This window comes from Chenopodium album, chromosome 4 (assembly GCF_948465745.1).
Source record: "Chenopodium album chromosome 4, dcCheAlbu1.1, whole genome shotgun sequence".
Lineage (NCBI taxonomy): Eukaryota > Viridiplantae > Streptophyta > Magnoliopsida > Caryophyllales > Amaranthaceae > Chenopodium > Chenopodium album.
The window spans coordinates 78103001-78123191 of NC_137837.1; the positions used below are offsets into that span (position 1 = coordinate 78103001).

The 20191-nt window shown below is 31.5% G+C and overlaps 2 protein-coding genes across 2 annotated transcripts; one reads left to right on the top strand and one right to left on the bottom strand.

Annotated features, from left to right (window-relative positions):
* Positions 1–10527: 10527 nt before the first annotated feature.
* On the bottom strand, positions 10528–11662 carry LOC145627412 (protein GOS9-like). The gene is made up of 4 exons (XM_081679806.1): positions 11505–11662; positions 11204–11392; positions 10876–11118; positions 10528–10735 (listed from the first exon to the last, which is right to left on the bottom strand). The coding sequence occupies exons 1-4, from the start codon at positions 11517–11519 to the stop codon at positions 10715–10717; spliced, it is 468 nt and encodes a 155-aa protein (XP_081535932.1). The 5' UTR covers positions 11520–11662; the 3' UTR covers positions 10528–10714.
* Positions 11663–13782: 2120 nt separating this feature from the next.
* On the top strand, positions 13783–16829 carry LOC145627415 (mannose/glucose-specific lectin-like). Its single transcript, XM_081679808.1, has 6 exons — positions 13783–13880; positions 14003–14191; positions 14420–14662; positions 15630–15821; positions 16147–16401; positions 16600–16829. The coding sequence occupies exons 1-6, from the start codon at positions 13866–13868 to the stop codon at positions 16600–16602; spliced, it is 897 nt and encodes a 298-aa protein (XP_081535934.1). The 5' UTR covers positions 13783–13865; the 3' UTR covers positions 16603–16829.
* Positions 16830–20191: the final 3362 nt, after the last annotated feature.

Sequence of the window (20191 nt, forward strand, 5' to 3'; positions counted from 1 at the left end):
ACCGATTATAACCGAAACAATAATGGTTGGACCCGATTTCACCCGATCTATTTTGAACCGAAACCCATTTTCGAACCGACCCAGTTAAACCCAAACTGATTATGACCCGAACCAATTACGACCCGTCCTGATTAAGACCTGAACTGTTTTTAACCGAAACCCACATTAAATGGGCTAAACCCGTTTTCAAACCGACCCAGTTCAACCCAAATTGATTATGACCCGAACCGACTAGAACCCGACCCGATAAGGACCCAATCCGAATAGAAACTGCAATTAAAAAAACCAAACCGAACTGACCCGATAATTTTCAAAACCGACCCAAACCGACCCGCTTATTATTTCAATCCGTTATAAACCGACCCGTTATAACCCGAAACTGATAAACCCAACCCAAACCCGAACTGTTTAACCGAATTGACACCCCTATATATATATATATATATATATATATATATATATATATATATATATATATATATATATATATATATATATATATATATCATTATAGATTATTAATAGATAAATATTATAATTATAAATTAGTCGAGGAATAATAAAAGTATGTGATATGTTATATTTTAATTGTAGCTTCTAATACACAATTAAAAATAAAAGTAGGCAAAATAACCTGAGCAATATTTTTTTGTTGTAAAACAAATCACAAAATATTTTTAAGAATATAATTTTTGATTTCTAGTTTTCCAATTTTCTATTTTAAAAAAATTATTTGTGAAATATTTTTATTTTAAATATACTACATTAATATGGAATATGTACAACAACTAATATTATTTTTGAAATTGATTTCTTTCATTAATTAATAGATTTTTTTATATAAAATATAATAATAATTAAGGACACACCAGGAGATGACACATGTCATTGTTGGTGTGTCTTTTAGTATATAGTATTGATCACTTATTTATTTTGCTAATATTAGTATACATTAAATTAAAGTTCATTATTCAATACTATTAAAAAAAAAAGTTCATTATTCAATATATAGCAACCTAAATTTTATTTTATGCTTAGTATTAGATTATTTTTCATTCGCCATAAAAATTCCTTCAATTAAAGTAAACATATATGTATTTTTATAAGAACAAAGTAAACCTATCTTGTGGTTAAAAGAAAAAACCTTTAAAATTACTATGCATTTTTGAGTTACATATGTTAAATACATATAACCTATACACTACTAAAATTCGGCCAATTTGCGACCGTTTTTCTACGAGCATCATGAAAACGGTCGCAAAATATTAATTTTGCGACCGTTTTTAAAGCGGTCGCAGATTTGCGACCGTTTTTGAGTTAAAAAACGGACGCAAAGGTATTTAGATATTTTTTAAAATAAAATATATGTCAAAAAATTCAAAATAAAAATAATGTTGTTGCGACCATTAGTGGCGTTCGCAAATTCCCACAATTGCGACCGTTTGAGAGTCGGTCGCAAAATTACGACCGCTAATGCCAGTCGCAAACTATCTATTTTTTTAAATAAAAAGGGTACTATAAAAGAGGAGCCACCCTAACCCTAATCAGTTTCGGCCGCTCCTCTTCCCCTCTCTCATTTTTTTATTTCTCTCTCTGATCACGCCTCTCTCCTCTTCCCCTCTTTCTCTTTCCTCTTCTTCTTTCCCTGATTTGTTTCCCCTTCTCTTTCCTCTTCTCCCCGATATCTTTCCTCTTCTCCTTTTCCTTTATTCTCTTCTTCTCCTCCCTTCGTTCTCTTTTACACCAGAGCTAGCTCGCCTTTGCTAATTCTTCACTGAGCAATTAACAAAGTTTGATAAATTCAATGAGCAACAAACGAATTATGGTGTTAATGGTCAAATTTGACCATAAAAATTCCAAATTTGGAGTTTTTGTGGTCGAATTCGACCATATGAACGATTAGAGGAAAACATATTGATAAAGGTATGTTAATTTTTGTTTAATTTATGTTCGAATTTGTGGGTTTAATTGTCAAATTTAGGTTTGAATTTGTGGGTTTAATTGTTGAAATTAGGTTTGAATTTTTTGTTAAATTTAGGTTCGAATTTGTGGGTTTAATTGTGGAATTTACGTTCGAATTTTTTTGTTGAATTTAGGTTCGGATTTGTGGGATTATTTGTCAAATTTAGGTTCGATTTATGAGGGTTTATTTCTTTTTTATTTGATTTTTTTGTACTAAAATTCTGGGTTTAATTGTTGTGTTCGAATTTTTTGTTCCAATTTCTGGGTTTAATTTTTGTGTTGTTCCAATTTCTGGGTTTAATTGTTGTGTTCGAATTTTTTTGTTCAAATTTCTGGGTTTAATGGTTGTGTTTGAATTCCTGGGTTTAATTGTTGTGTTCGAATTTTGTTGTTCGAATTTCTGGGTTTAATTGTTGTGTTCGAATTTCTGGGTTAAGGATGGGTGGGTGGGTGGTTGAAGGTGGGCGAAGGTAATGGTGGGTAGAGGGCGGCGGCTAGTGGTTATTTAGGGTGGGCAGTGGTGGTGGTTTGGGTGGGATCTGCTTTGGGTGGATCTGGGTTAAGGGTGGGTGGGTCTTTTTTTAAATACTTTTAGCGACCGCTTATGACGGTCGCTAATTTCAAGATTTGGGACCGTTTCATAAGGCGGTTGCAATTTCTAATATTTGCGGCCTTTTATTCAACGGTCGTTGAAAATAGTTAAAACGGTCGTTAAAAATCTGCGACCGTCAAACGGTCGTAATATTGTTTTAATGCGACCTAACGACCACCATGTTACGACCGTTGACGGTCGCAATTATGTTTTGCGACCGTTTTTACTATTTTCTGCGACCGTTTGCGGCGGTCACAATTTGGCCAATTTTTAGTAGTGATATAAATTGTGAATGAGGAATTGAAAGAAATTAATTTAACTTTGTAATCATATTGTTTTTAAAATATACACACACTACAAAAAAATGTCCATATAGAAACGGAATTCTAGCGACGGAATTTTATCCGTTTCTAAATTAGAGACGGAATCAAAAAATCCGTCTCTAAATTAATTTAGCGACGGAATTTAAAAATCCGTTTCTAATTTAGAAACGGAATTAAAAATTTCGTCGCTAAATTAGCAACGGAATTGAAAATCCGTCTCTAAATTAGAAACGGATTTTTTTTCCGTTGCTAAATTAGCAACGGATTTTTTTTCCGTTGATGAATCTAGCAACGGATTTTTTTCCGTTGCTAAATTTAGAGACGGATTTTTTTTCCGTTGCTAAGTTAGCAACGGATTTTTTTTTTCCGTTGCTAAGTTAGAGACAGAATTTTTTTTCCGTTGCTAATATGAGCAACGGATTTTTTATTCCGTCTCTAGATAATTTTTTAAACTAATTATTAAAAATATTACATTAGAGACGAATTATGTAAGTTAAATTCATTTCTAAACTAGAAACGGATTTTCAAATCCGTCTCTAATTTAGAAACGGATTTGAAAATCCGTTTCTAATCTGTTTCTAAATTAGAGACGGATTTGAAAATCCGTTTCTAAACTTGGAGACGGATTTTTTTTTCCGTTGCTAATATTTCTTTCATTTATTATCAATTATGTGCGTAAAAGTAAACAAATAATATTTGGTATAGTTGGTAAGAGTATCAATATTTGACATTGAGGTCACGGGTTCGACTCCTACTAACAGTAATATTGCGATTGGAGATTCAAGGAGCGTTACATGGAAAGCCGAGTCGGGTTGACCCGAGTGAGGTCGACCCAAATAGCAGCTTTTTTTTCGATTCATAATATTTTTTCCGTTGCTGAATCTAGCAACGGATTTATTTTTTCCGTTGCTAAATCCAGCAACGGATTTATTTTTTCCGTTGCTAAATCCAGCGACGGATTTATTTTTTCCGTTGCTAAGTCCAGCGACGAATTTTTTTTTCCGTTGCTAAATTCATTTAGCGACAAGGTTTTTACCAACGGAGTGATTCCGTTGATAAATCCGTAGCTAGCTATGTCCAGCGACGGATTTTTAGCAATTAGCAACGGGTTTCACCTGTTGCTAAAAGGCCAAATTTTTGTAGTGACACATATATAAGTTAACAATTAAAATTCGCAAGTACTAAATGCATTACAAAATAACCTAAATGCAGAAATTAATTAATGATAAGAAAATAATAAAAGACTGAAATACCCTTTTCCAAAATGAAAAAATTGATTTGTCATTTCACCAGACTTTTATTTTTTACATTTTCCCTTTTGTGATTCATTTCATTTGCTATTTTTTTCCATTTCATTCACCATTTCAGTCGCCATTTTTTTATGCTATTCATTTCATTTTATCATTTCCCTCAAAAATTTTCAATCTAAGCCGTAGAGACGAAGAAGTCGTTCACAGTCGGCTATGATTTCCAAGGGGTACTAAAGACCCCCGGAAATCATAGCCGGGGGGTGCTGGAGACCCCTGGAAATCGTAGTCGGGGGGTGCTGGAGACCCCCGGAAATCGTAGCCGGGGGGTATTGTTGACCCCCGGAAATCATAGCCGGGGGGTAATGTTGAGCCCCGGCAACACAACCGGCACCGTGATACATGCCCATGAATAAAAAGTTCCGTTTAAGATGGAAATTTTATTTTGTTTGATTGTTCATCTATAACTTAGATTTTGCGAAGAAAAAAAATTTACAGCACATAATTTTCATATCTCAAAAAAATCGTCGTAATGCACTTTATTATTATCCATGAATTTGTATAGCATTGAATATTTAATAGGATAAAAGGTTGAATACGTTAGAATATGGTTGTAAATTAAACGGTAGGGATGTTTATATAGTTAGGAGTGTTAAGGATTTAATTTAATCCTTAAAAAAAATGAAAGGGGTTAAATTAAAACAAGGGCCAATATGGAATATAATTTTTTTTAAAAAAATAATTTATTCTGCATTTAGGTAAAATTATGCCTGCATTTAGTACTCCCCTTAAAATTTTAGAATTTATGAACATGAATAACTCATTTAAATGCAAATTTATTACAAATTATAGTATCATAAAATGCGTCATTGATGTGCCATATGATTTGTCAAGTCATAGTGACACGTGGCGAGATTAGCGACACATGGCAGGATTACAATCCTTGCCATTGAGTTTTAATGTATGTATATTGATTGATTGATATTGATTGTTATAAATTATTTATTGATAATTAAAGATATTATCAGTCAAGATGTTGTATTGGCATACATTCACAAGGAAAATGTTTCATTTAAATATGAATGAGTACTACTTTTATACTAATGTATCATAATGGTGCAAACTTATATGCCAATTTACAATTGATGTACAATTGATGCTAAATTTTAGACCAATGTGTCACAATGTTGCAGTGTTAACTTTTATACGGATTTGATCAATCGGCCCCTTACCCATATGTAAGGGACGGACATTGTATAAAAGTCCGTATTATTCTGAGATCAAAAGTGGCATTATCCACTGATTCATCAAGCACTTCTGAAAGGAGATTCTACTTATAAAAAATTGCCTACTATGAACTCAATAAAAGTAATGTGACAGATACTATCCAGATTTAGGAAAACTTTTGTATACACCCGGTTTTCAGTAATTTACTGTACATCGGGTACACTTTTGTCACATTTAGTGTCACTTTTGTCAAATTTAGTGTCACTTTTGTCAAATTTATCAATAAAACATAAATAACTCTTATATATGTCACGATAACTTTTGTGCGTTTTAGTGTAACTTTTGTGCGTTTCATTGTCACTTTATAACGGATGTTCAGTAATTTACTGAACATCCGTTTTATTTAAAAGTTTGTGCCAGATTTAAGAGTTATTATGCTCTTGGATGTCGATTGGTTAATGTCAAAACGAGATAAAATTAAGATTCGGTGAGAAAAAGCAAGGTTAATCCTTTTGATTGGTTGATACCTAAAGCATCTTTTTAGATGATAAGGGATAGGGAACAGTGCAAATTTATCAAAGAATTGAAAAAAAAAATAAAAATTATGTAGTCCGCAGTTAAATTTGAAAGGATAAGAGAATAACTAGTTAGAATCAAAGAAAAATAAAAGAGAAAAAAATGGAATAAGAATCTTGTATGTGTTCATTGGATAATATATAGGAAAAATTGAAAAGAATAATCCCACCTTTTACCCATCTACTCAAAATAATCCCACCTTTGCGAATTCCAGAAATAGTCCCACCTTTGTACCTTATATTCTCAAAATGAACCTTTTTACCTTCAACCTGTAAAACAAGTTAGATTTTTTTTTTTTTTTATTTATTTTCCTCTAATCCCTCTTCCTCACCTCACCCCCTCCATGGCTCCATCCATGTCAACCACCATAACCACCTCCACACCACCACCTGACCTCCTCCCAAAATTCTAATTCCTATCCCCACCCCCTTTCACCACAGAACTCCACCCACACCACCACGACACCACTTGACCTCCACCCAAACAATCTTCTCTCCTCCCCCTTCCCTCCCTGGTTCCCCACCACGGCCACGAGCTTGTCACGACACCACTCTCTCACATTACCCTGCCTCCCTGCTTAGTGCTCACCTCCTTGCCGCTTCCCCTTTTTGATGCGTACTCCACCAACCCCCATTATCATTTCAATTAATGGAACATTCAAGCAAGGCAGATTGCAGCTTTTGCCCAAAATTCTAACACACAAAACCCAGAATTATTCCATTACAAACTTCAATTAAACAATAAAAACCCACTTTTTTCAAATACCCCCAAAAAATTCACATCTACCCTATTTCACAATAAACAAAAATAAATCAAATGTAGGGGTAATAAATTAACCATGAACAACAATAATTATCAAGTTAAGGGCAAGATGTGGGTGGTCGTTCAGGTGGTGGGCTTGGTTTAGACCGGCGGGGTGAGGCTGGGGCAAGGACGGTGGTAGCTGTTCAGGCAAGGGCGGCTCAAGGGGTTGGGGAAGAAGACAGAGAATTAGGGTGTTTTGTGGGGGTAAGGTTGGGAGTTCGAGGTGAGATCTTATGGGTGTAATGGTAGTATGGAGGTTTGGTGGTGGTGGTCATGGGGATTTTCCATTGAAGGAGTGGGGGAGGTGGGAGGTTTGAAGGAGAGATTTAAAAAATAAAAAGAATAAAAAAAAATACCTGGTTGTTTCAGCGGTGGCGGCCCGCTTCAGTCCAGGGGTGAAGGGGGTGGTCGGGCTGGGAGCTGAGATTTTTTTTTGTTTTGTTTATTTTTAATTTCTTTGTTTTTTAAAATTATTTAAAAATAGGACCAATTAGAAGATGAAAAATGTCAAGTCACCTTCTAAAACAGGTTACTAATTTTATAAATCGGTAAAAGGCTCATTTTGAGAAGATAGGGTATAAAGGTGGGATTATTTCTGGAATACGCAAAGGTGGGATTATTTTGAGCAGATGGGCAAAAGGTGGGATTATTTTTTTCAATTTTTCCTAATATATATAAGAAATTCTTCAGATACATTTGAATAACTTCAATAGCTGGTTCCTACAGGCACCTGTACGGTGCAACGTACAGTCGTTTTGTAGGAAAGAACATGATATATAAAAGTAATGAACATATAGTTATAGTGAAAAGAACAAACTATTAAAATGTAATGAACATATACCTAAAGTAAAAATAACATACTATTAAAATGTAATGAACATATACCCAGAGTGAAAATAACATATTTGCACCAAAAAAATAAATAAAAAGAACGTATGTTTATGTTCATTGATCAGTTAGTGTAATGTACTTTATTTGCAACATAATGATCATTGCTTAATGTGAAATGTTTATTAAATTTTGTCTTCAAATTAGGGTGGTTATATATCGATAAAGTTTATTACATAATATTATCATGTTCTTTATTAATATTGTAGATGTTCTTTAGATATGAAAAAAAAAAAATATAAAATTAGATGTTCGTTACAAAATAACTATATGTTCTTTACAAAATAATTGTATGCTCTTTACAAAATAGTTACATGTTCTTTTTGCATTTTTTGGCTGTACCAAGCAAGGTACAGCTGCCTGCACCTTAAAATTTTCAGAATAACTTATGTATTGTAAAACAAATTGGGATAGAGGAATCTACGAAAGTATATATGAGCGTGATTAAGTTAATGAAAATATTTCCATATGAAATCATTTCCCCGTCCATATTCAGGGGGGTTGGGGGGGAGATAGAGAAATTGTTTTTGTCTATATTCTCAGGGTTAATTAAAAGGAATTAGGTTAATTTTGTATGTAGCCTTTAAGGCCACAAATAAGTATCAAAAATATTTTTACTCATTTGGTATTAGTTTAGGAATGCATGACCGCAAATTAGTGTAATTAATGAAGATATTTCATTAATAATTAATTTTTCGTTTTAAGCTTCTTATACATAGCCCTAAGAAATATGTACTCAAAAAATATATTATTTTGTGTCAATTTTTCAAAAAACACGATAATTAAAGAATATTGTATGGCAAAAGTAGAGAATATTGTATGGGAATAATAAAAAGTAGATAATATTGTATGAAAAAAAAGATAAAAAGTAAGTAATGATTTTTTTGGTGTACATGTATCTTGTATGGAAAAGATAAAAGGTAAGTAATAATTACTCCCTCCGTCCCTATATGTTTTCTCCATTGCCATTTTTTGGGTCAAATTTTGAAAACTCTAACCATTAATTACTGCATTAGTGCGTCTTGTGTATGACTGGCCATACCATGTGACAATTTGAAAAAGAACCAAGTAACCCCTATAACATTAACCGAGTAACCCCAATAGTATTGAGTATTGACTGAGTAATCCTTAAGTAACCCCTATAACACTGACGGAGTAACCCCTGTAAACTGAACGAGTAACTCCTATATATAACACTTACAAAGTAACTCTCATGATGGATGGCCACATTGTGTGGCCAGCCATATATAAGACTTTGTGTTACTCCTACTCCCTCCATTTTTAAATACTTGCTCCACTTTCCTTTTTCGGCCGTTATTAAATACTTTCTCTATTTCCTTATTTAGAAACCTTTTACAATATTTAATTCATTTTTTTCAACTAGTCGACTGATATGAATTTTGATGGATATAACCTTCAATCGCAGTTGAAAGGTTTGGAATCTTGAGTCTCGGTCAAGAAACGCTAAGCAACACGAGCTTAAAACCTAAACTAGGCCAAGAATACACAAGCACAAGCTTACGTAAAACTTTATAAATTTCAAAATCAATCAATCATACTTTTCGTTAAACACCATCACGTATTTATAAGCTAAATAATTAGCCTAAAAATCGGTAAAATAAATTCTAATCTAACTAGGAAACTAACTCTAACTTGTAAAGATAATATTTTGCAAATATGATCTTTAAAGTTAAGCTTATCTTATACTAACCGAATTAAACTAACAAAAATATCTTAATAAATTCGGTCATCTAATAATAAACTAAAAATAACAATAAAAATAATTATAATAACAATATTGATGCCTTGGAACCGCATCATCGACCCAACATAAATTATATTTTATTAATTTCATATTCTGTCTCCTCCAATTCTCTCAACTACTTTTACTTTTTTCATGTAATTTTTTATTCTTTCACCTACCGCACTAGCTCTATTGAATAAAATTTTCAGGAAAATGATATACTCCTTCCATCCATTATTGATCTGAATAGAGCAAGTAAATAAATATTAATAGACATCATCTAAAAATTCTAAAGTGAGAAAATTTTATTCTATAGTCATAAGTGGTCTTGTTAGAGTCGTCTCATTGATATTTCATTACTATCACATTTTTATAATTTTTACGTGTATGAAAATAAAGATACAGATGTTTTAAATTGCATCTTGTACATCATGCATAGTCAAATGGGGCAAAAGAATAGAGATAGAGGGAATATGTGCTAGCTATTATTAGAAACATGCATAAAATTTTAGAACACCCAAAAAAATACATACAGGAAATAATGGAACGGAAGGAGTATATCATTATTTTCCTGAAAATTATTGAGAGAAGATAAAATTAAGGATTTTAAAGATATTAATATTTATTTACTTGCTCTATTCAATAAATTTTCTCACTTTAGAATTTTAGATGGTGTCTATGTACTATTATGAACAATAAATAGTATTTTGGTCTAGGCAAAGCCCCAAGTTATCTCATGAGGTCAATCATAAGGTCAAATCCAAATTGAGCTCACAATAAGAAAAAAAAATAATGTAATGACTCATTTTGCGTGTCAAAAAGTATCTCAATTGAGTTTGAAACAGCCGAAAAAAATAACATAACTGACACATAAGTTATGTTATTTCTTCATATTCAAATGGATGTATTTACATTATTTTTTGCCATTATAAGCGTAATAGATATAAGACATAGGAGAGAGAGATAGAAAAAATTCTTTGCACAATTGCACCACGCCACACTAAAATATTCTTTGGGTGGTGGCGTATACCCAATATGAGAAATGGCTTAGAAAAGGCATAAATTGTTAAATTTTTAAAATGCTCCTTGTATTACTATTATTTTTAATTTTTTTTTTAGGTAAGAAAACTCCTTATATTATATTGATCAAACAAGAGTCAAACATAGACGATAATAATAATACATTATGTCAAATGTACGAATACATTGATCACTTGACATGCCACTTAAATAGAGTTTAGTACATGTGGCTTATTTGATGCAACACAAACTTGAAAGAGAAAGTACACATTGCTTGATATTGTATGGCAGCTTCCACAATTGCCTCAAACTTCGATTCAAGTCTCCAACCTCAGTAGGAGCAACTGCATCCCTAAATTGTACAAAGAAATTCTTAATCAGAACTTATAAAATAAAAATCGATAAATAAATAAATAATATAACGTGTACTCTCTCTTTAAGTTAAGTAAAAACTGAAAGTAGTGGTCATTTGAAATATGACATGGTAGTTACCTTTTCAACATAGAGTCCAACAGCAACAAGGTTGTCCTGTGCAGTTCCAAATAATCCAACAAAACGATCATTTACAGCTAATGGCATCGGAGATCTGAATTCGCAACCACCGTGAAGTTCATTAGTTCCATACGGACCGTGTCCACGAGGGTGCAAATTCGTATGTATCCTCAGTTTGGATATGAGTGAATCTTTAGTCTTCCCACTTATTCCAGTTATGTATTCACCAATCTTGAGCTTAATCTTCACGATACAAGAAAAGTAAAATTATGATTATGATTATGATTATGAAATATGAGTATCAGCTTAATAGATGTATATGTATGACCTTGTATTCAAGTCCACCATTGCCACCAAACATGTTAGTGTCGCTATCCCCATTGGGGCTTGCGACGGTGAGCCCGATCGCATCCACAACGAATCCGGCCCTTACAACTACTTCTTTGATTCTTTCAGATCCTTCAAGCTGGAACGAAAAGTTTTCTACGGCCTCTTTGTCACCGTATGGTCCGTACCTCTACAACAATAACATATTCATATTAGAACTAATTATATTTATTTTGATGTTATTAGCACAAACAAATAAAAGAATTATATGACAAGCAATGTTACAGAAAAATCTTACGTACCTGGATTTGAGCCATATTCTTAGTTTACAAAGGTGAGGCTTAGCTATTAGTAGTAGAAAGTTCACAAGTTAAGTGTTCAGTGAATTTGTTACGATGTGTGGATCATTATTGTGAATGTAATAATGTTATATATAGTGCGAGAAAAGAGAACGAGAATCTACTCAAAATAAATAAATAAATAAATAAGAATGAGAGAGAGAATGAGAATAAATTCCGTGTATAACTATTGTTTTATTTTATGAATTTTGCTAACGAGCACCCCGAGGCGTTAGATAAGGAATAATTATATTGGTTGAAATAATGGAGTATTAAGTTAGGAATGCATGAAAAAATCACACGTTTCGGTGTAATTAATGTTAGTTTTACTCCAATATTTTAACTTTTAATTCTTTTATCTAAGTAAAATAAATCACATACATCAATTAGATTAATAATTTTTCAACTTTTGCCTTATTTTATTTTTTTAAAAAAATACTTCTTATTTACGTTTTACAAATAATATGAAACTGAGTTCATATTATCGATGAAGTCAATCGCACTAAATTTAATTTCAATATGTCCTAATCTACAAATTTTGCATCAGATGCCGCAGTAACATCATATCAACAATTTGATTTGGAGTTATTAGCATTCTCCTTATACATTTTGGGTTAATTAGTTTGAATATAATAAGATGAATTAATTTAACCATTTAATTATCAGTAAGACCAGCTATCCTATCTACCTAATGCAACTGAGGATCCAAATTGGAGGAATTGTCCCTACATGACTACATCTCTCTCCTAGTGGCAGGGGATCAATCCCCACCCCAATAGGATAGAAAGGGTACCTTATATCTTACCGTGTAAAAAAAAAAAAAAAAAAAAAAAAACTAAACTTATAAGGGCCTGTTCTCATTGACTGAACTCAGATGAACTGAACTGAACTGATTAAAGCTGAACTGAATATTTTATAAGAGAAGGAAATTATGAGCTGAACTGAACTGAACTAAACTTATTAGAGCTGAACTAAACTGAACTGAAAATAATCGTATGAGAACGGGCCATTAGTATACGAGTTATTCTATGTCAAATACGATTATTATTATTATTATTATTATTATTATTATTATTATTATTATTATTATTATTATTATTAAATTTCAGTTTTGTTCAGTTCAATATCAGCCCAAAAGAATAGGGTTTAAGTTAATAAATTGTGCCCAATTGCTTACAGTATCTAGGATTCTTATATACAAAGTTTTTTTTTAACCATACACATTATTCCTTATATATATATATATATATATATATATATATATATATATATATATATATATATATATATATAGGCATGGCTTTTACTTTTATTTCTCTTAGATTAGATTCTTACTCCAATTATATTATTCTCCGATTCTTTACTTTATTTTCTCATTGTTTCTTATCCATTTATATTATCTTAGATCCTCATTCCACAATCAACACTAGGAATATAATAACACCTGTCTTCAAAAAAGAAAATATATATATATATATATATATATATATATTATATATCTGAAAATTCTATGGTATTTAATTTTTTATTGACCAATTTTATTTAATTTTTATGTTAAAATAATCATTAATATTTTTCTGTTTTTAAAATTTATTTTGTACTTATTATTATTTTTTTTTTAATATTTTCATAATCACTCTATTAATTTTTTTTTTTTTCATTTCATTTATAATAAAAACTAAATTTCGCATATCAATTATAAAACTATAAAATAAAATAAAAATGTTTTCAAAATAAAAATAAAAATAAAAATTATTTGAAAAGTAATAAATGTATTTTAAAAAATTAAATAAGTGAATTATAATTATTATTATTTTGAGAAAAGAATTATAATTAATCTTGATATTAAAAATAAATTAAAATAAGCCAATAAAAAATTAACACAATGGTAATCATTTTTTTAATCATCCCACCTACATCTCTATAATATTTGTTACATCACATTTGTTGCATTAATAACAAATTTGATTGTACTACTAAGCGGCAAAAATTAATAACAATTTGATTTGGGAGGGAGTACTACTAAACATTTTCAGTAGTACTTTTCATGCTACAATAGTATTAAAAACCTGTCAGTAGTACTACTGAATAGTAACAATAGTACTATTGAGAGGTGAAAAAGTTTGTTATGTAAAATCAGTTGTGCATAACTGTTATGCATTATAACTTCCTTGTGTTTTGGCATGTATGACAGAATTTATTCTTGGTCCCTTTCTCACACTATATATATAAACCATTGCTATAACTCATAATTCACTACGTACACACGAAATTATAAACATACAACTACTAGCTAAGCTTTACCTTAATTTGTAATCCAAGAATATGGCTCAAATCCAGGTACGTATTATCTTACTTCAATTTTGCCTGTCTTCTTAATTCATTTGTATGTGACTTATACTAAATAAATAGCCATAAACTTTTTTTTTTTAAAAATTTATTTATGCTTACTATTTATGCAGAAGTACGGACCATATGGTGACAAGGAAGCTGTACAAAACTTCTCGTTGATGCTCCAAGGATCTGATAGAATCACAGAAGTAGTAATAAGGTCGGGGTTCATTGTGGATGCGATCGGCCTCACCATAACCGATGCCAATGGACAATCCGATACTACCCAGTTTGGCGGCAATGGCGGACAGCAATACAAGGTTATTACCACCATTTTAAATCATTTGCAACGATTTGACATAAAATATAAATAAAAAATGTCAAACAGTTATAAATTTTATTTTATTAAATTTTTTTTTTTTTTTGAACAATCAAACAGTTATAATGATTTAAAACGAAAAGTAATAATATTATTTTCTTTTCCTTTTAGTTATTTTATTCCAATAATATAATAATGATATGGTTTATTTGTTTTTGTTTTATAAAAGATCAAGCTCCAAATTGGAGAATACATAACTGGAATAAGTGGGATTGCTAAGGATTCCTTCATATCCCAAATGAAGATTCATACTACTTTGCATCCTCGTGGACACGGGCCGTATGGAACTGATCAGCTTAAGGGAGGCTACGAATTCAAATCACCAATGCCGGTACCTCAAAATGACCGTATTGTTGGATTCTTTGGAACTGCTCATGACAACCTTGTTTCCGTTGGACTCTATGCTGAAAAGGTATGTAATTATCTGCTTCCTCTATCACCAATCAATCAATTATTTAATACTAATATAGACACCGGATGTAGGAGTGACACGAGTCACATCCTGTGCTGTTTTGTCCCTCCAAAATTTCCCTGCTTTTTTTGGAAAAATATTTTATTTTGCACGTGCTTTGTAATTTTTTTCACCTTCTCTCTCTAACTTGTCTATAATTATACTTTTAACTTGTATTAATGTACTTCATCCACTATTTCCTCTATTTCTTAAATACCATGAAAAAATACAAACAAGAGTTATATTATAGGACTGAGGGAATATTACACTACTACTTCCTCCGTTTCTTTTTAGTTAACATGTTTCTTTAGTCATGTTTGCCAATGCATTTATTGAATCATTAATATCTCTAATTATCGATAAACAAAAATTATGCAAAGTTGATATTTGAAAGTATATAACGTGACGAATCTAATAAGATCCCACATGACTATAGTTTTCATTACGTATAAAGCACAAAACACGGTCAAAGGAAGGTGTGTAAATAGTGCTAAAGTCAAAACATGTCAACTAAATAAAAACGGAGTTAGTATATATCATGTCTTGTTTTGGGAAATGTAAAATATCAATTAATTTTTTTTTAATTTTTTTTTATTTTTTTTATTTTTTTTTGTGAATTACATGATTTAAAAAAAATAATATTTTTGTAAATATTCAAAATATTATTATCTTTCGCGGAGACACTTAATTTAGATGATAAGTTTATTAAAGTCGACATTCATAAATAATCTGCATACTAAAGGCATGCCGTACGTAGTCGACATTTTTTTAGTTTTTTGCTATCTTAGATCCTTCCATCATCAACAATAAAAGGTTATTTTCTAGTTTAGTTACAACAATTTTAATTTTGTTGAAACCCAAAAAATAAATTACTCGTAGTAATTTTTTTATTCAATATAATTAAAATGGGTATTGATTTTGATTGCAGCAAAGTCAGACTGTTGAGAAACTCGGGCCTTTTGGCTATCAGAGAGGACATCAATGGTCTATATTGCTTGAACCTTCGGAAAATTTGAGAGAGATAATCATAAAGACTGGAGCAATTGTTGATTCATTCACGTTTGTCACAACAAAGACTCGTCAAAAGTTTGGTGGTGATGGTGGAAACGCTGAACACAAGGTTAATGCCTCCTGCTCTACTATTGTCGTCTTTTAAATAATGATTACCACTATACTCAATTTTAATCGATTGATTTATGATTTATGATTTATTTCATCAATCTTATAAATATTAAGTTTTCTTTTTTAAGTTCATTTTTCTATTTCAAATATCATTTTTATAATTTTTATATTTTTTTAAACAATCAGTCAATCCTAATTGAATACAATAATGTAGTCGTTTTAAAGATGATTATCACAGAAACATTAAAAATTATCTTGTATTCCAAAAAAGTAAATTAAACCTTATGTTATGCCAAAATGATTTTTACATGCTATTTATACAGATTACACTCCAATCTGGCGAGTTTATAACAAATGTAAGTGGGTGGATCGGAGAATGGCAAGGAAATCGTTGCTTGACAAAGCTTAAGTTACATACTAATTTGCGTGTGGATGGTTACGGACCATTTGGAGGTGGACCGTACACCAACTATTTGTCCGAATTTCGCTCACAAGTACCATCAGGTGGTCGTGTTGTTGGATTCTTCGGAACTATACACAACAACTATGTTGAGTCTATCGGACTCTATGTCAAACAGGTACTATAAATATTATCTCAATAAGTTATCACACAAATTATTTTCTTGTTTAACTTCCTATGTGAACTTATAGTTAACTTCAAGGTAATATAGCTCGATAAATCCATTTCGATAAAATCGATTTATTAAGAACATACAGTCTATTACTACACATTTATATGAAACTAATTCTTTTTCATTGGTTTATGTCATCTCCAGTAATCAATCATCAATCAGGACTGCTAATGCCCTCAATCTCTTGATGAGGGTGTTGTACAACGAACTCTCTCGTTACTATAATATAATGCAATTATATTACTATGTACTTTGTATGTATAAATAAGGTCTTCCACGATGATCTATAATATATGTGCCGTGGAATTTCTTTGTTTTCAATAAGCCACATATCATGTATACTATAAAAGTATAAAGTTGCCTACTTTGTATTATCTTTTATCTCTTCAGTGGTTACGTATACTAATAAATATTTCGTATTATCTTTATAAAAGAATACAATGTGTATGTTTATTTTATAATGTCCAAATCATGTCCTCCTACATTATAAGGCTAAAGGATCGGACAACTCCTCCTATATATTTTCAATTGTCATATGGTTTTGGAATGAAACTCTATTGATCTTGTAAAGTGAAATCTCTCTCTTGATTGAGTGCGGCCCAAATTCGTTTTTAACAACAAATTATAAGGTAAAAGCTAAAAATGACTCAAGGATCGGATGTTTGATGATGACCTAAAGTGAATTGAAAACATTAATTGTACTCATAAATAAATACTTCCTCCATTTTTTTTAATTAAATTGCGTAATTTGAGTTGAGCACTAAGATTTAGAAAGAAAAATGTCCATGTGATTACAAAAATAATCAAGTGACTCCTAATTGACCGAGTAACCTTTGATCGTTCGAGTAAAGGCTGACCAAGTGACCTTTAATTTGATCGACCAATTGACCCCTACCAAGTATTCCAAACCGAGTAACCTACAACTGATCGAGTAACTAATAAAAAGTAACACTTAGTTAATAAATCAAATTCTAACACTCAAACGTTTAGGATTTAGAATGATCGATGGAGTTCAAATTTTGATGTAAATATTGCTCTTAAGTAGTTCTACTATATAAATATAAAGTATTATAAGGGAGTTAGTGTGTGGGCAGGATTTTAGTTTGATAAGTAAATGGTATGTGCATTTCTTCGATGGTCAAGGTATATGGTGTATATTTTTTAATTTTTTTTACAAACAAGGGTACACAATGCATTTAAAAGTTTCACTTTCAGGGGTACATGGTGCATTTTTTAAACCTAAGGAGTCCACGTAACAATTTCCCTAAATTATATACTACGTTCGTTTCATATTAGTTGCATTGGTTTGTCAGTGAGAGTAGAAAACTGTCTACATACACCGCATTGAAGCTAAATATGAAGCAAGTTACATAAAGAAACTGAATATATTTGTACATACCACTATACGAAATACAAGAGCCATATACACAAGATAGCAAACAACAAAAGCTAATAAAGTAGGAGCATAAACTTAACGGAATACTCCTAAAAATACTCAACTCTGACCCAACTTTCTAAATAATACTCATCCGTTTTTTTAATACTTGCTTCATTTCTACTTTTACACTATTTATTAATCTACTTTGACTAATGTTTCTTATGTATACGTAAGAAAAAATATAATATTATATGTACTTGTTGGAAGCAGTATTACATGGTTCGCGGTACGTAGCCACGAATCGCGAACTGAGTCGCGCGTATCGGAATGCGGAACAAACGTGACTTGGGTCACTGGGGTTTGCGATCTGGATCGTTGAAGGAGGCGACTCTGGTAGCAGCTAAGCGATTATTCTTCCTGTGCAACGTTCAATGATTTCTTCCCGATATTTCCAATGCATTTTCTCTCTCTTCTGATTTTATATCTTAGGAGTAGTTTTTCTCTCTCCTCTCTCCTGTTTTACACAGTAGTACATAGTGTGGCGGCTAGGGTTCTGTTCCGTATGGGCTTAAGTCTTGGGGCTTTTTATTATAAAAGTATATATTATGTACTCTATTTTCTTAAGCAATTCACTAACCCACATAAATTCAAGCTACGACTGATACAACTACGTTTTATATTATTTTTTAACACTATAAGAAAATAACCTTTTCGTAGCGATTATTTTAACCTTTAGTATTGATTGTAATTGCAACAAAAAGCTTTCCCAACGAACGGTCATTCGATACAATATCCCCCGTTGCCTTAGCCTTCAGTAGTGGTTTTCAATATCGCTGGGGTTGGCCTCAATAATCGATACGAAAAACTACATCCAATCGTACGTTGTGATTATTGTAGCGATTACAATCGCTGTAAATGTTTAACTCATTTTCTTCAAAAAAAAAACATGCTTATGATCTTTACAAGATTTGAACATGCAACCTCAAACTTTTATATTAAATGTTTCACCAATAAGCTATGACATATTTTATGTAATCTTTGTCAAACTATATATATATATCTAGTGTTGAAATGGCTTTTCGTATCGATTTTTAGGATTTAGTGGCGATTGTAAATGATACGATTTTTCAAAATTATATAAATGTGTAAAAATAGTGTGGATATGTATTATTATGTTTTCCGTATCGATTTTATATGGGAAAACCATGGCGATTGTAAAATGATACGACTTCCTTAATTATTTCACAAACATACTTGCATATTGTAGCGAATGTACAATCGCTACGAAATAATCGCTACGAAAAGACATTTTTCTTGTAGTGTAAAGCAAAATCTTATTAATAAAAATCACCCTTATATTTTATTAATTTATTTATTTCGTACCCAATCGTACCGGATTCATCATGTGTAGCGTGTCGCGTATCTGTTTCCGTACCACGTTTCGAATCGAACCACGTACCTTGTAACATTAGTTGGAATCGTCTCAATAAATAGATTATTGATTTTAAATTGTTAGAATTTATACTTATTAATATTTACATATATAATTGATCATAGATTTGTATCGACATATGTGCCCAGGAGAAATGGATCAAGTATTTAAAAACAGCGACACGCACATCCTACTACTTTATGCACTACAGCCAACACACCTGTGCATCCACCTAATCTTTAGTTGGGTTTTGTTCTTTATATGATGACTTATGTATAACAATCATCAAATAGAGAAGAAAATATATACTTATGGATGCATTGTGCACACATGTATATATTACCATTCCGATTAAGCATTATTTTTGAATGGTGATTTGGAGAAATAAAGTCATGTTTAATAGATAGATGTACAAACAAACTACTTAGGGGGCGTTTGGTTCACGAAATATAGGTATGAGGTATGGGTTTAGAATGACTAAAACCCATGCCATATGTTTGGTTGTCAAAAATATGAATTTCAAACCCATACCTCAAACCCATGAGGTATGGGGTTTAGAAACCTTGGGGGGAGGTGAGTTTGGCTCATTCCATTCCCTTAGGTATCAAATAAAAGGAGAAAATAGTGAGATATTCCATTCCAGAATTAAACCAAACACATGGTATTAAGTATCAAGTTCCAACCCGATACCACCTTAACCCCATTCCTGATTCCAACCCCATACCACTCTGTGAACCAAACGCCCCCTTATGGGTATATTATTCACCCACGTGTATACAACAATTTAGTTAATCATTAATTTTTGGATGATTAACTAAATTGTTGTATACATACCCCTTGCATATTCCCTGCATACGGGCAAGAATATGATGCTATATTAGTATTGTAGATTGTAGAATGGAAGCGGTAAATAGTAAAAACACAAA

What these genes read in the sequence shown, in the direction of transcription:
- LOC145627412 (XM_081679806.1), bottom strand. An exon ending in ATGGTGGACTTGAATACAAG is followed by an intron (nt 11,119 to 11,203) that starts GTCATACATATA and finishes TGTATCGTGAAG; the next exon opens with ATTAAGCTCAAGATTGGTGA. An exon ending in TTGGACTCTATGTTGAAAAG is followed by an intron (nt 10,736 to 10,875) that starts GTAACTACCATG and finishes TGTACAATTTAG; the next exon opens with GGATGCAGTTGCTCCTACTG.
- LOC145627415 (XM_081679808.1), top strand. An exon ending in ATGGCGGACAGCAATACAAG is followed by an intron (nt 14,192 to 14,419) that starts GTTATTACCACC and finishes GTTTTATAAAAG; the next exon opens with ATCAAGCTCCAAATTGGAGA. An exon ending in TTGGACTCTATGCTGAAAAG is followed by an intron (nt 14,663 to 15,629) that starts GTATGTAATTAT and finishes TTTTGATTGCAG; the next exon opens with CAAAGTCAGACTGTTGAGAA.